This window comes from Heteronotia binoei, chromosome 17 (assembly GCF_032191835.1).
Source record: "Heteronotia binoei isolate CCM8104 ecotype False Entrance Well chromosome 17, APGP_CSIRO_Hbin_v1, whole genome shotgun sequence".
Taxonomy (NCBI): Eukaryota; Metazoa; Chordata; class Lepidosauria; order Squamata; family Gekkonidae; genus Heteronotia; species Heteronotia binoei.
In genome coordinates this window covers 7611320-7625243 of record NC_083239.1, presented here as the reverse complement: position 1 = coordinate 7625243, position 13924 = coordinate 7611320, and the positions used below count along the sequence as shown (strand labels likewise).

General features: G+C 45.2%; 1 protein-coding gene across 1 annotated transcript in view; it reads left to right on the top strand.

The window, feature by feature from the left end:
* The window catches only part of SYTL1 (synaptotagmin like 1), a 60485-nt gene that overhangs the window by 37163 nt on the left and 9398 nt on the right, over positions 1–13924 (top strand). Inside the window, exons 7-10 of the mRNA XM_060257608.1 lie at positions 809–906; positions 2276–2410; positions 5190–5356; positions 6078–6180. Coding sequence (XP_060113591.1) covers positions 809–906; positions 2276–2410; positions 5190–5356; positions 6078–6180 — 503 coding nt within the window. The remainder of the gene's footprint in view (positions 1–808; positions 907–2275; positions 2411–5189; positions 5357–6077; positions 6181–13924) is intronic.

Genomic DNA, 13924 nt, shown 5'->3' with positions numbered 1-13924 from the left:
CTTGTGTATATGTGTATAGATATAGTCCATCGAAATTGGCTTCCAAGACAGATAACAACCAAGAGAGAGGAAAAAAAGCAGAATTCACTGGAAAAAAAATAACACACATGATAGAAGCAGCAGCCACTAAAACAGCAGTTAAAATGCAACCCTGCAAATGAAATATCCTCAGAGACTTCCATGATTTAATTTGGGAAAACCTTTTCATTGCTTTATAGAAGAGAGTCATGTAGGTGCATCATATAAACAACCTTGCTTGTTTTCCAAAGGAAGACAGGACTTTAATTTGGTACTTGCTCTCAGCTGCTAGGACATTGTATGCGCAGCTTTGGAAACAAGGAACAATACCAGAGAAATGGGATTGGATTGTGAAAGTTTTATCGTGGAGTGAGATGGACAAATTGACTAAAACTTTAAGAAACTCGGACTTAGACTTATTCAAAAAGGAGTGGAAGAAATTCAAAGGATATATGGAGAAAGAGCGGAACGTAAAAAGACATTGGACAATTTTTTAGTATTAATCAAAAGTATTACATTTTGATAGATTAGTGGTACCTTTAGAATTAAACTCAAATTTATAACTTCGGGGAAGTCAATATTGGAGGGAGGGAGGTGAAATATCATATGGGTTAATATAAGAAAAAGATAATTAAATATTGTAACCATATGTTATTAATAAATTGTTAAAACTTAAACAACCTTGCTTGTAAACTGTGGATGAGAAAAAAACTGCAGCAACATGGTACATGCTATAGTGGGGTTTTTACCTTCTGTGTCACAGCTGCATTTTCCCCTTTCATCTTTGCAGCCCTGAGAAGTGACTCCTTCAGCAGCCTGAGTTCAGAGACTGAGGAAGAGGAGACACAGCAGACCCATCCACAACCGGCCATCTTGGGTTCAATGGAGGTAGGAATATCACTAGGCAGCCCAATATAGGCTTAACTTCTGTCAAAACCAAGAAATCTAGTATGGTATAGTGGTTAGACTGTCAGACTAGAATGGGAAGATTTGGATTTGAATCTCTGCTCAGTCATGAAACTCTTAAGGTGACCTTGGACCAGTCACATACTCTCCACTTAACCTGTCTCGTAGGATTGTTGCGTGGATAAAATGGGGGAGGGGAGAGCAATGTAAGCCACCCCAAGCTCCTTGAAGGGATAAAAAATGTGATAGGTGGGATAACTGCAAGTCCAGATAACAAACGGAATGGCTATTTTATTTCTCATCCTTGTTTTCCAGTCTGAAAAAATGATAATCAGGGTGGCTCCTCTAATGGGATTGCTGGGGAGGAGAGAGGATACAAAATGTTATTGACAACAGCAAACACTGCTGCCACAGACAGGCGTCTCTGGATATGTAATACACTGGTCATATGAACATATGAAGCTGCCTTATACTGAATCAGACCCTCGGTCCATCAAAGTCAGTATTGTCTTCTCAGACTGGCAGCGGCTCTCCAGAGCTTCAAGCTGAGGTTTTTCACACCTATTTGCCTGGACCCTTTTTTAGTTGGAGATGCCGGGGATTGAACCTGGGACCTTCTGCTTCCCAAGCAGATGCTCTACCACTGAGACACCATCCCTCCCCAAACATATGAACATATGAAGCTGCCTTATACTGAATCAGACCTTTGGTCCATCAAAGTCAATATTGTCTTCTCAGACTGGCAGTGGCTCTCCAGGGTCTCAAGCTGAGGTTTTTCACACCTACTTGCCTGGACCCCTTTTTTTGGAGATGCCAGGGATTGAACCTGGGACCTTCTGCTTCCCAAGCAGATGCTCTACCACTGAGCCACCGTCCCTCCCCTGCTCTCCAGGGTCTCAAGCTGAGGTTTTTCACACCATTTTGCCTGGACCCTTTTTTGGAGATGCCGGGGATTGAACCTGGGACCTTCTGCTTCCCAACAGATGCTCTACCACTGAGCCACCGTCCCTCCCCTAAGCTCTACCACTGAGCCACCATCCCTCCCCTAAGCTCTACCCCTGAGCCACCGTCCCTCCCCTAAGCTCTACCCCTGAGCCACCGTCCCTCCCCTAAGCTCTACCCCTGAGCCACCGTCCCTCCCCTAAGCTCTACCACTGAGCCACCGTGCCTCCCCTAAGGCACACAGTTATGCTGTGTGCCTGCCAAAACATAGAGTGAACTGAGAAACTGAATGACTCTTTTATAAAATGACTGATGCTGTGGATAGTGTGGATCTACCAGTAATTTCTGTGAATGGAAGAGATTTCCATGCACGCAGCATTACTTTCCCTGCTTTCCCTTCCTCCAGCAGCCCCGGAGTAATGGAAGCCAGGAAAATGGCAGAGAAGGAGCCTCAGGTTCATTCCCTCCGAAGACCGACACGACGAGTCCCCAAGATAAAGTGCTGAGTACCAGTTCTTCATTCTCCAGCCTCAGCTCATCCACAGTATGTGCATTAGGGGCTGTCTTTGGGGTAGCTGTTAATGTGCTGAAATCCTCTTAACTTTCCTTCTCCTGAAAGGGATGCAGGCCACCCGAAAGGAGGGCTGTGTGCAAAAGGGCCCAGGTACCATCCGCTAAGCCCCATAGCTAGGGGTTACAGCACGAATGCTTCTTTCAATGCAGAGAAAACGGGGGGAAGAATCTTGGAAAGCGTTTATGAACCTTGGGGTGCTTCTGCTTAGAATCCTGCACTTTCTTTTCCTGCGTGGTTGCATCTGGATTCTGTCCCTAGCAGGGCTGGCGCTAGACTGTCTGGCACGAGGCAAGGCTAATGTGCGGACGGCCCCCCTGCACTGCTAACATCACCAAGTCACATGGGGGGGGGGCGCTCAATTTGGTGCCTCCAGAAGGCTGGAGCCCTAGGCAGTCACTCAGTTTGCCTAGTGGCAGGCCCAGCCCTGATCCCTACCAAAGTAAAGTAGTCTTTAATGTTGGACATAAGAACATAAGAGGAGCCATGTTGGATCAGGCCAATGGCCCATTCAGTCCAACACTCTGTGTCACATAAAAACATAAGAAAAGCCATGTTGGATCAGGCCAGTGACTCATCCAGTCCAACACTCTGTGTCACATAAGAACATAAGAGAAGCCATGTTGGGTCAGGCCAGTGGCCCATCCGGTCCAACACTCGGTGTCACACATAAGAACATAAAAGAAGCCATGTTGGATCAGGCCAGTGGTCCATCCAGGCCAACACTCTGTGTCACACATAAGAACATAAAAGAAGCCATGTTGGATCAGGCCAATGGCCCCTCCAGTCCAACACTCTGTGTCTCATAAGAACATAAGAGAAGCCAAGTTGGATCAGGCCAACGGCCCATCCAGTCCAACACTCTGTGTCACATAAGAACATAAGAGAAGCCATGTTGGATCAGGCCAATGGCCCATCCAGTCCAACACTCTGTGTCACATAAGAACATAAGAGAAGCCCTGTTGGATCAAGCCAATGGCCCATCCAGTCCAACACTCTGTGTCACATAAAAACATAAGAGAAGCCCTGTTGGATCAGGCCAATGGCCCATCCAGTCCAACACTCTGTGTCACATAAGAACATAAGAGGAGCCCTGTTGGATCAAGCCAATGGCCCATCCAGTCCAACACTTTGTGTCACATAAGAACATAAGAGAAGCCCTGGTGGATCAGGCCAATGGCCCATTCAGTCCAACACTCTGTGTCACATAAGAGGAGCCATGTTGGATCAGGCCAATGGCCCATCCAGTCCAACACTCTGTGTCACATAAGAACTAAGAGAGGCCATGTTGGATCAGGCCAATGGCCCATCCAGTCCAACACTCTGTGTCACATAAGAACATAAGAGAGGCCATGTTGGATCAGGCCAATGGCCCATCCAGTCCAACACTCTGTGTCACATAAGAACATAAGAGAGGCCATGTTGGATCAGGCCAATGGCCCATCCAGTCCAACACTCTGTGTCACAGAAGAACAAAAGAGAAGCCATGTTGGATCAGGCCAATGGCCCATCCAGTCCAACACTCTGTGTCACGTAAGAACATAAGAGAAGCCATGTTGGATCAGGCCAGTGACTCATCCAGTCCAACACTCTGTGTCACATAAGAACATAAGAGATGCCATGTTGGATCAGGCCAATGGTCCATCCAGTCCAACACTCTGTGTCACATAAGAACATAAGAGGAGCCATGTCGGATCAGGCCTATGGCCCATCCAGTCCAACACTCTGTGTCACATAAGAACATAAAAGAAGCCATGTTGGATCAGGCCAATGGCCCATCCAGTCCAACACTCTGTGTCACATAAGAACATAAGAGAAGCCATGTTGGATCAGGCCAGTGGCCCATTCAGTCCAACACTCTGTGTCACATAAGAACATAAGAGAAGCCATGTTGGATCATGCTAACGGCCCATCCAGTCCAACACTCTGTGTCACATAAGAACATAAGAGGAGCCATGTTGGATCAGGCCAATGGCCCATCCAGTCCAACACTCTGTGTCACATAAGAATATAAGAGAAGCCATGTTGGATCAGGCCAATGGCCCATCCAGTCCAACACTCTGTGTCACATAAGAACATAAGAGGAGCCATGTTGGATAAGGCCAATGGCCCATCCAGTCCAACACTCTGTGTCACATAATAATATAAGAGAAGCCATGTTGGATCAGGCCAATGGCCCATCCAGTCCAACACTCTGTGTCACACAGTGGGAAAATATTTTATACATACACACACACTGTGGCTAATAGCCACTGATGGACCTCTGCTCCATATTTTTATCTAAACCCCTCTTGAAGGTGGCTATGCTTGTGGCCGCCACCACCTCCTGTGACAGTGAATTCCACATGTTAATCACCCTTTGGGTGAAGAAGTACTTCCTTTTATCCGTTTTAACCTGTCTGCTCAGCAATTTCATCGAATGCCCACGAGTTCTTGTATTGTGAGAAAGGGAGAAAAGTACTTCTTTCTCTACTTTCTCCATCCCATGCATTATCTTGTCAACCTCTGTCACCCCGCAGTCGACGTTTCTCCAAGCTAAAGAGTCCCTAGGTCTGGGAGATGAAAGTTCAATCCCTGCTCAGTCATTTTGGACTAGTCGCACTCTTTCAGCCTGACCAGCTTCACAGGGTTGTTATGAGCATAAATTAGAGGGAAAGAAAACTAATGCTGCCACCCTGAGCTCCATGGAGGAAGGGAGGGACCAAAGGGCAACTGATACATTCAGCTGACGCTCACTCTTGTTTGGTTGCAGATGAGCAGCAGCCTCATGAGCGTGTTCAGCGATAATGAAGCTGGGACCGTAGACGTCCGCGGCTGCATCCAGTTCTCCTTGCAGTATGATGCCAAAAAGAAGGAACTGCAAGTTCAAATCATCCAGTGCCGAGACCTTGCAGAAGCCAGGAAGCAGCGGACAGACCCGTGAGTTTGGGATTGGGGGCTGCTTGTCAGGGCCGTAGCCAGCAGGGGGGGCACAGGGGTGATGCCTCCTATAAAATCTGAAGCTTCCTGGAAGATCAGGTGGGGGTGCTGCAGATTCTATAAGGGGCACTGCCCCCGAGCCCCACTGCTGGCTACGGCCCTTCTGCTTGTCATTTTCGCTTTTTGTCTTGTTGTGATCATGCAAGGGGGGGAACAAATGTTCTGCTAAGGACTCCTGCCAACCGCAAATACCCCTCTTTTGTGCAGATATGTGTGGATTGCAACAGTGCCTTCCATACCTTCCTGCAACACTTCTGTATAATTCCTTTGGGTCTTAACTTTCACATAACACATGAAGCTACTTTATATCAAGGTATTCGCTGGTCTTTCACATCAGCCCCTACCTGATCCTTTTAACTGGAGGCGTTGTTTCTTGAACCTGGGACTTCCGCATGCATAGCAGGTGCTTTGCCACTGAGCCACCGTCCCACCCAATCTATCCTCCCCTTTCTTTCTCTATTTCTTACTTCCTCTCTCTCCTCGTTCCAGTCCTCCTCTTTCTTCCTCCTTTGCTCACCTGTTGACGGTTGTGGTGGTTCACTTCAAAATAACGTGGAGTCCCAGTTGTGGGTCAAAGCTTGCCAGCTAGGGCGGTCAGCCCTGGAAGTGTCCCTCAGGGTGGGATCCATGTTTCCAGGCTTCAAATCCCTCTCATTCCCAGGTATGTCAAAACCTACCTTCTTCCTGACAAATCCAACCAAGGCAAGAGGAAAACAGCCATCAAGAAGAGGAGCCTAGACCCCATCTTCAATGAGATGCTGAAGGTGAGAACCAGCGTTAGCAGCACTTCTAAGAGCTGAACTTTGTGCCACAGGAGGTGGTGGCGGCTACAGGCATGGCCACCTTCAAGAGGGGGTTAGATAAAAATATGGAGCAGAGGTCCATCAGTGGCTATTAGCCACAGTGTGTGTGTGTGTGTGTATATATATATATATATATATTTGGCCGCTGTGTGACACAGAATGTTGGACTGGATGGGCCATTGGCCTGATCTAACATGGCTTCTCTTATGTTCTTATGTTCTGCTTGTTGCCTGGCTTCTGTGACTTCCCCCAGAGACAGGCAAAGGAAGCTGGAGGGGATCGCCAGCAAACACACTGGCTTCTCCATGACTGCCTCTGCTAACCCTTCCCTTTTATAGTGGACTTTCCCTGGTTGTTCTCTCTACAGGGACTGTTCTCCATTTCAAAGGAGAGAGAAGCAGAGGAAAAAGCTGAGAAGGGGGAAAGTAGTCAGTCTTATCAATAGATCTAATTGTCGATGTGGCCAGATTTGTTGATATTAAATCCAAAGTTTGGAACAAGGAACAGACAAGACAGATCTTTCGACAAACCTGGAAAAAAACCACTGCAGCTTTGTTGAAGTATCTGAAATCATTAAAAAAGGGGGCATTAACCTCCCAGCAGGAGCAGTCCCTGTAGCTTTAAGAAACGAGTGCCCTCTCAGGTTCCATTTTGAAGGTTTCTAGGCAACCACAACAGTATTGCCCGCTTTCAAATCTTCGTTGCTGTCAGGCAGGGACCTTTCTAGAAGTCATTGGAGCTGGGCCCAGCAGCAACCACTGGGAGTCTAGCTATCGTATGACTTGCGTGGTTCATCCAGGCCTAGGCCCTTGCTTCCATTCATCAACAGCCACCTCATAAAAGCGAGTGTTAAAAGTTTTGGTTAAAAGAATGATAAAGGCAATATATTCTGAACAAAGGGCAAGGTTGTGCGTTAATGCAGATCTTACAGATGAAATGAAAATCAGCAAAGGTACTAGACAAGGTTGCCCGCTTTCACCATTGTTGTTTATAATGACTCTTGAAGTTTTATTGAGGCAGATTCAAGAAGAAAAGACTTAGAAGGGTTACAATTAAAAGGATATACCTATAAATATAGAGCATTTGCTGATGATATAATGTTTATAAATGAAAATCCCATACAAGCTACACCTTTGTTATTAACAAGAATACAAGAGTTTGGAGAGTTGGCGGGACTCTATATAAATAAAGAAAAATCAAAAATTTTGTGCAAGAATATGCAGGTAAATAGACAACAAGAACTACAAAGACTAACGGGTTGTGAAGTTACCTCTAAGGTAAAATACCTAGGGGTAGAGATAACAATGAAGAATATTGATTTGTTCAGAAACAATGATGAGAAATTATGGCGTAGAATAGAAGAAGATATGTTAAAATGGAACAAGCTCAACTTGTCATTGTTGGGCAGAATAGCTGCAATAAAAATGAATATTCTACCACGGATTATGTATTTGTTTCAAACTATTCCTATTGTGAAAGACGCTAAACAGTTTGATAAATGGCGAAGGAAAATTTCAGAATTTGTGTGGGCTGGGAAGAAACCAAGAATTAAAATGAAAATTTTGACAGATGCAAAAGAGAGAGGTGGATTCCAACTACCAGATTTGAAACTGTACCATGAAGCAGTTTGTTTAGTATGGATGAAAGAATGGATAACGTTGTTAAATAAAAAACTTTTAGTGTTGGAAGGTCATGGGAAAAAATTCGGCTGGCATGCATACTTGTATTACGGAAAAAAGAAGATGGATGGTCTTTTCTCTCACCATTATATAAGAAGCAGTCTATTAAACGTATGGATAAAGTATAATAAATATGGTGATGAGAGGAGGCCTTTGTGGATAGTGCCAGCTGAAGTGATAAAGTTAACGGCTAAAACAGCCAAAGAAAAACAGCTATCATACAACCAGTTGCTAAAAATACAAAGTGGGAAAATAGAACTGAAAACTGCAGAAGAGTTGAGTTACAAATATGATTGGTTTCAAATGCAACAAATAAAAAGTCTGGTGGAGAATGATATTAAAGCTGAAGGAATAAGGAAAGAGCAAACAGAAATGGAAAGAGTTCTGCTTGGAGATAATGAGAAATTAATTTCAAAAGTATACAAACTACTTTTACAATGGTCTACAGAAGATGAAGTAGTGAAATCGCAAATGATAAAATGGGCAATCAATGTAAACAAAGAAATAAAGATGGAATCTTGGGAATATCTATGGAAGAACTCTATGAAACTCGCAACATGTCATAGTATTAAAGAAAACTGTTTTAAGATGATGTATAGATGGTATATGACTCCAAAAAAATTAGCAAAGATGAATAATAAGATGCCAGATAGGTGTTGGAAATGCAAAAAACATGAAGGTTCTTTCTACCATATGTGGTGGACTTGTGAAAAGGTTAAAATGTTTTGGCAGATGATTCAGCAAGAGATTTCTAAGATTTTGGGATATGAATTTAGTAAAGAGGCAGAGGCTTTTTTGCTGGGATTACAAATGGAAAAATTTCCAAAAGAAGATAGAACTTTAATATGGTACCTGCTGTCAGCTGCTAGGACATTGTATGCGCAGCTGTGGAAGCAAGAAAAAATACCAGAAAAATGGGATTGGATTACAAAAGTTATGTCATGGAGTGAAATGGACAAATTAACAAGAAAACTAAGAGACTATGATTTGGAACTTTTTAAGTTGGACTGGAAAAAATTCAGAAGATACGTAGAGAAAGAGTGGAAAATAAAAGGACATTGGGCAATCTTTGATGAGGATTAAGACGTTTAAAATAAGAATAAGAATATAACCATTGGGGGGGTCTTTTTGTCCTTTCTTAATAGTTAAGGGTACCTTTAATACTTGTTTATTTTTTAAAAAATAACACTGGTGGGGGTCAAGTAACAGAGGGAGGGGAGGGGAAAGTAAGATATGGGGTAGAAAAAATTTTCTTTTATCTTAAGTTCTTTATAGGTTGTAGATATAATTCTGCTACCATATGTTACTAATAAAATTGTTTACCACGAAAAAGTTTTGGTTAAAAGTTTCAGACTACTTTATGGGAGACTAAGATTCAAATGCCCAGCTTATCATGGAAGTTCACTTCAGTGACCCAGGGCCAGTCACAAATACTCAGCCTAGTTTACCTCACAGGGTTGTTTTGAGGATAAAAAGGAAGAGAGAAGACTGATGCCACCTGCTTTGGGTTTCCATTGTGGAGAAAGGCGGGGTATAAATGAACTGAAGAAATCATAGATATGGCTGAAAATGCTTGTGGTTGTCTAGTACAGTTGCCTTATACAGAATCAAGCCACTGATCTATTCAGTTCAGTCTTGTCTGTTCAGACCAGCTGTAGTTCTTTGGGTTTTCTCTGCCATCTGCTTCCTGAGATCCTTTGAATGGAGGTGCTCAGATTGTACCTGGTACTTTTTGCAGGCAAAGCAGGTCTCCTTCCATTGAACCACAGCTCCTCTCTTGAATCTTGGACCTATCCTGAACGGATATGTCAGTTTCTGATTTCTTTTTAAAAATCCTCTGGTGGCAGCTGTGGCAGATTCAGACAAGGAAAGTGTAGGGGAAACCAGAGATGGATGCTCCACTCCTGCTACGAATGCGAGCTCCACAGAGAATCAGGGCCATATGGAAGGGATGTTAAATTCGGAACTATTCATAATGATTTGCATTCTCCTTCAGTGTGCATAAAGTTGTGCATGATTTGTGGATCACTGCACCACACAGAGTGGTCCTTTGAAGAAGAAGAAGAAGATATTGGATTTATATCCCGCCCTCCACTCCAAAGAGTCTCAGAGCGGCTCACAATCTCCTTTCCCTTTCTCTCCCACAACAGACACCCTGTGAGGTAGATGAAGATATTGGATTTATATCCCGCCCTCCACTCCGAAGAGTCTCAGAGCGGCTCACAATCTCCTATTCCTTCCTCCCTCACAACAGACACCCTGTGAGGTAGATGAAGATATTGGATTTATATCCCGCCCTCCACTCCGAAGAGTCTCAGAGCGGCTCACAATCTCCTTTCCCTTCCTCCCCCATGACAGACACCCTGTGAGGTAGATGAAGATATTGGATTTATATCCCGCCCTCCACTCCGAAGAGTCTTAGAGCGGCTCACAATCTCCTTTCCCTTCCTCCCCCACAACAGACACCCTGTGAGGTAGATGAAGATATTGGATTTATATCCCGCCCTCCACTCCGAAGAGTCTCAGAGCGGCTCACAATCTCCTTTCCCTTCCTCCCCCACAACAGACACCCTGTGAGGTGGGTGGGACTGGAGAGGGCTCTCACAGCAGCTGCCCTTTCAAGGACAACCTCTGCCAGAGCTATGGCTGACCCAAGGCCATGCTAGCAGGGGCAAGTGGAGGAGTGTGGAATCAAACCCGGTTCTCCCAGATAAGAGTCCACACACTTAACCACTGCACCAAACTGGCTCTCCCTCAGCCAGTCAGCTCTTTGAGGGAATAGACTTTAATGCCCCAGTGGAGCATGGTACCTTGCTCTGTGAACATTAGGGACAGGCAAAAACTGGGAAAACAAGGTTTGATTTGTGGTTTGTGGTGTGCCCAATTCATGAACCATGAACTGTCACAAACTTTTAGGGGCGAAATGAATCAGTCCGGTTCATGATGTGGTAGAATGTCCCTCCCCCACAGTGTGCTAGAGACACCAAACTTGCAAGGCATCTCTGGCTGACTCTCTTTGTCATGAGCCCTGACGAGGAGGAGCTGAAAGAGTTAACAGACCTGGAAGAGTTGCCAGCCAGTTCCTCAGCTGAACAAACAGCAGTTGGCCCATCAATCACTCTCCAGGCACCAGTGTCAGCTGCTGACGATCAATCTCCTCCGAGCTCCTCCTCCCATCTCAAGAGTTTGAAGCAGGCTCCGGAAAGAACTTTCAGAGCGAAGACATGAGGCATGCCGATGCTTCGGATCTCTCAGCCCTGAGTTCTAGCAGAGTCACTGCCACCCAGGGAGCAGGCTGATTGAGGCTCCCATATAGCTCCCACCCAGGACCTGGTAACCTTGTAGAAGCAACTAGTCTATTCTCTGGCTTGCATCCACGCTCCTTCCTGATCCTGACCTGCTTGATTTCCTTGGCACCCTGACTTTTTGGCTTTTGGACATTGACTTCTGATTCCGGTTTGTGATTCTGCATTGGTGACTTGGCTCCTGCTTGACTTCCTGGACTTTGACCTTGGACTGGCTTTGGACTCCTGCCTGCCTGCACCCTGAGAACGTGACATTCTTCTACATGCCTGCCAAGTTTGGTGAGGGTTGATTTTATGGTGACTGAGTTACTTCCCCCCCCACGCAAAGAAGGTGTCCCCATGCTCCATTGTTTCCAGTGGAGAGGGGGAAGTAAAAAAAAAAGCAAAAGCAATAGAAGCTCAGCAGAACATAATCAAAGTCCCTGAGAATTTCTGCAGTAGAAACTGAAGCTGAGCAGCATTTTTGCAGATCCAGTGCAGTGTGTCCAGCAGAACCAGTGTCACTGTGGTAATGCAAGACTAAGATCAAGCCAGAGAATCTCTGTAGTAGAAACTAAAGGGGAGCATTTTTGCAAGCCCAGCAGAATCAGTGCAACGTACAGAGTACCCACCAGTACCAGTGCAATCAAAGAGTGCCCAGCATGGTCCAGTGCCTTTGTGGAAATGCCAGCTCAACAAAACTGATGTGAAGTACTGAATTACAATCCAAAGCTGGTGGGGGCGGGGGGGGGAGGGTTGCAAGCCCAGCACAACCAGTTCAGTGCACCGAATGTCCAGCAGAACCCAGTGCCACTGTAGCAATGCATGTAAAAGAGGACTAATGTCAAACCAGAGGATATCTACAATACAAACTGAAGGAGGGGACATTTTTTTCAAGCCCAAAACCACTAGTTCAGTGTACAGAATGCCCAGCAGAACTCAGTACCACTGTGGCTTAAAAGGACTGATTTCAAAGTACAGAGTCACAACATATCTGAGGGGGGATTTTCCAAGCTTTGTGCAAGAAAATAGGAAGGAAACACAAATAATACTGGCGAAGCTGGGAAAACTCTCTTGAAACTGATGCCCCTGTTGCTTCAAAGTTTGGTGAGCATTTAGACTGAATGGATACAGTCTGTCTGGAAATTTATCCCCTTCAGAAACTGTAAGGAACCTCCATAAACAGCTTGAAAGTTTGTGCCGGTTGACCTGCCACAAACTTCACTTCATCTAGTTTGTGAACTGGCTCATGCCCATCCCTAGTGAAAATATCCATGCAAGTTGTTGAAGGAGCCCCATATGGCTTGGCATATGTGATTGGCGCCTGCATACTTCTGAGCAGGGAACCGGGGGAGGTACACAACGCTATGTTATCGTTTGCAGCTTTTTCCAGAGAAGATAAATTTCCCCATTGAATCTCATGTCATACTCCACAATAAAAGTGAGTCAACAAACGTCCACAGATTGTGAGTTTTGCTGATCATGTGCTTATTGTGCAATTGCATTGTTGAAATAGGGCTGGGAGGTATGCTGCAATTTGGCTGGAGTGTAAGAAAAGCACAAAATGTGGCTTTGGGGCTTTGAGTCTATTTTTCTGAGATTCTCAGTGGTTTTTATTTAAAGCAGGGTCCTAGTCCGTATGGTTGCAAAGCATATGCTTGAAAGCATGTGAGCAACGATTTCAGGTTTTCACGATTGGTAACATCATTAGGGTTTGTAGAATCTTTCGGGATCAAGTGCCGTGTTCTACTGGAGAAAGTTTTCCTTCCAGACGTTTCGTTCTCAGCTGCAGAGAACATCCTCAGTGGCGTTGCAGCCGGAGCAGGCGCTCAGACCTTCTTGGCTGCTGTGCATTGAGTGGGACCCCACTCTGGCCCCACTCAATGACTCATTGAGTGGGGCCCCACTCTGGCCCCACTCAATGCACAGCAGCCAAGAAGGTCTGAGCGCCTGCTCCGGCTGCAATGCCACTGAGGATGTTCTCCGCAGCTGAGAACGAAACGTCTGGAAGGAAAACTTTCTCCAGTAGAACATGGCACTTGATCCCGAAAGATTCTACAAACCCTAATCATGTGAGCAACATCTGCTGAAATGTCAGAAGTCACAGTGGAGATGAAATAAAATGGCGAGCTGAGAGTTTGATACCCAGCATAGCTCTTTGGCTTTCCTTGGGACTAGAGAAGCTGCAGTACATTCTACAGAATAAAAATGTCCCAAACTCCCTCATGTGTCATGTTTTATATGTGTTAATTTTGCTGGAAAGCTGCCTTGAGTCTTAACAGCAAGGTGTGATGTGCATAAATTTGAAGAATGAATTTATTCGCACGTGCTCAAGACAATTTAGGCGGAACAATTGAGCTGTGTGGCAGAAACGGGCTCTTTACAGTGCTCTTGAGAATGGTGCAGGGGGTCCTATTTGAGACAGTGAACATTTGTGGAGGTTAAAGTGCCGAAAGATTAACTTCTTTCTCCCTTCCCTGCACAGCCCCAAGAAAAACTGAGGCTGCAGGAACCTGAAATTTGTGTTTCATGAAGGCAACAAGAGGCAGGTTCTTTGAGCCCTATGACTGATTTTGGGATTTGGAAAACTGCATGTTGAGTGGGATGGAGGGGAGGGGACAAAAGGAAGAGCCCTGACATTTGGTGGTACAAGTGAGGTGCTACAGTCACTGGTCCTTTGGATCCAACTGGCTGTAGGTGTGGACTGTAACCATGTTTGTTTGTTCTGTCATTCCCTTCTTC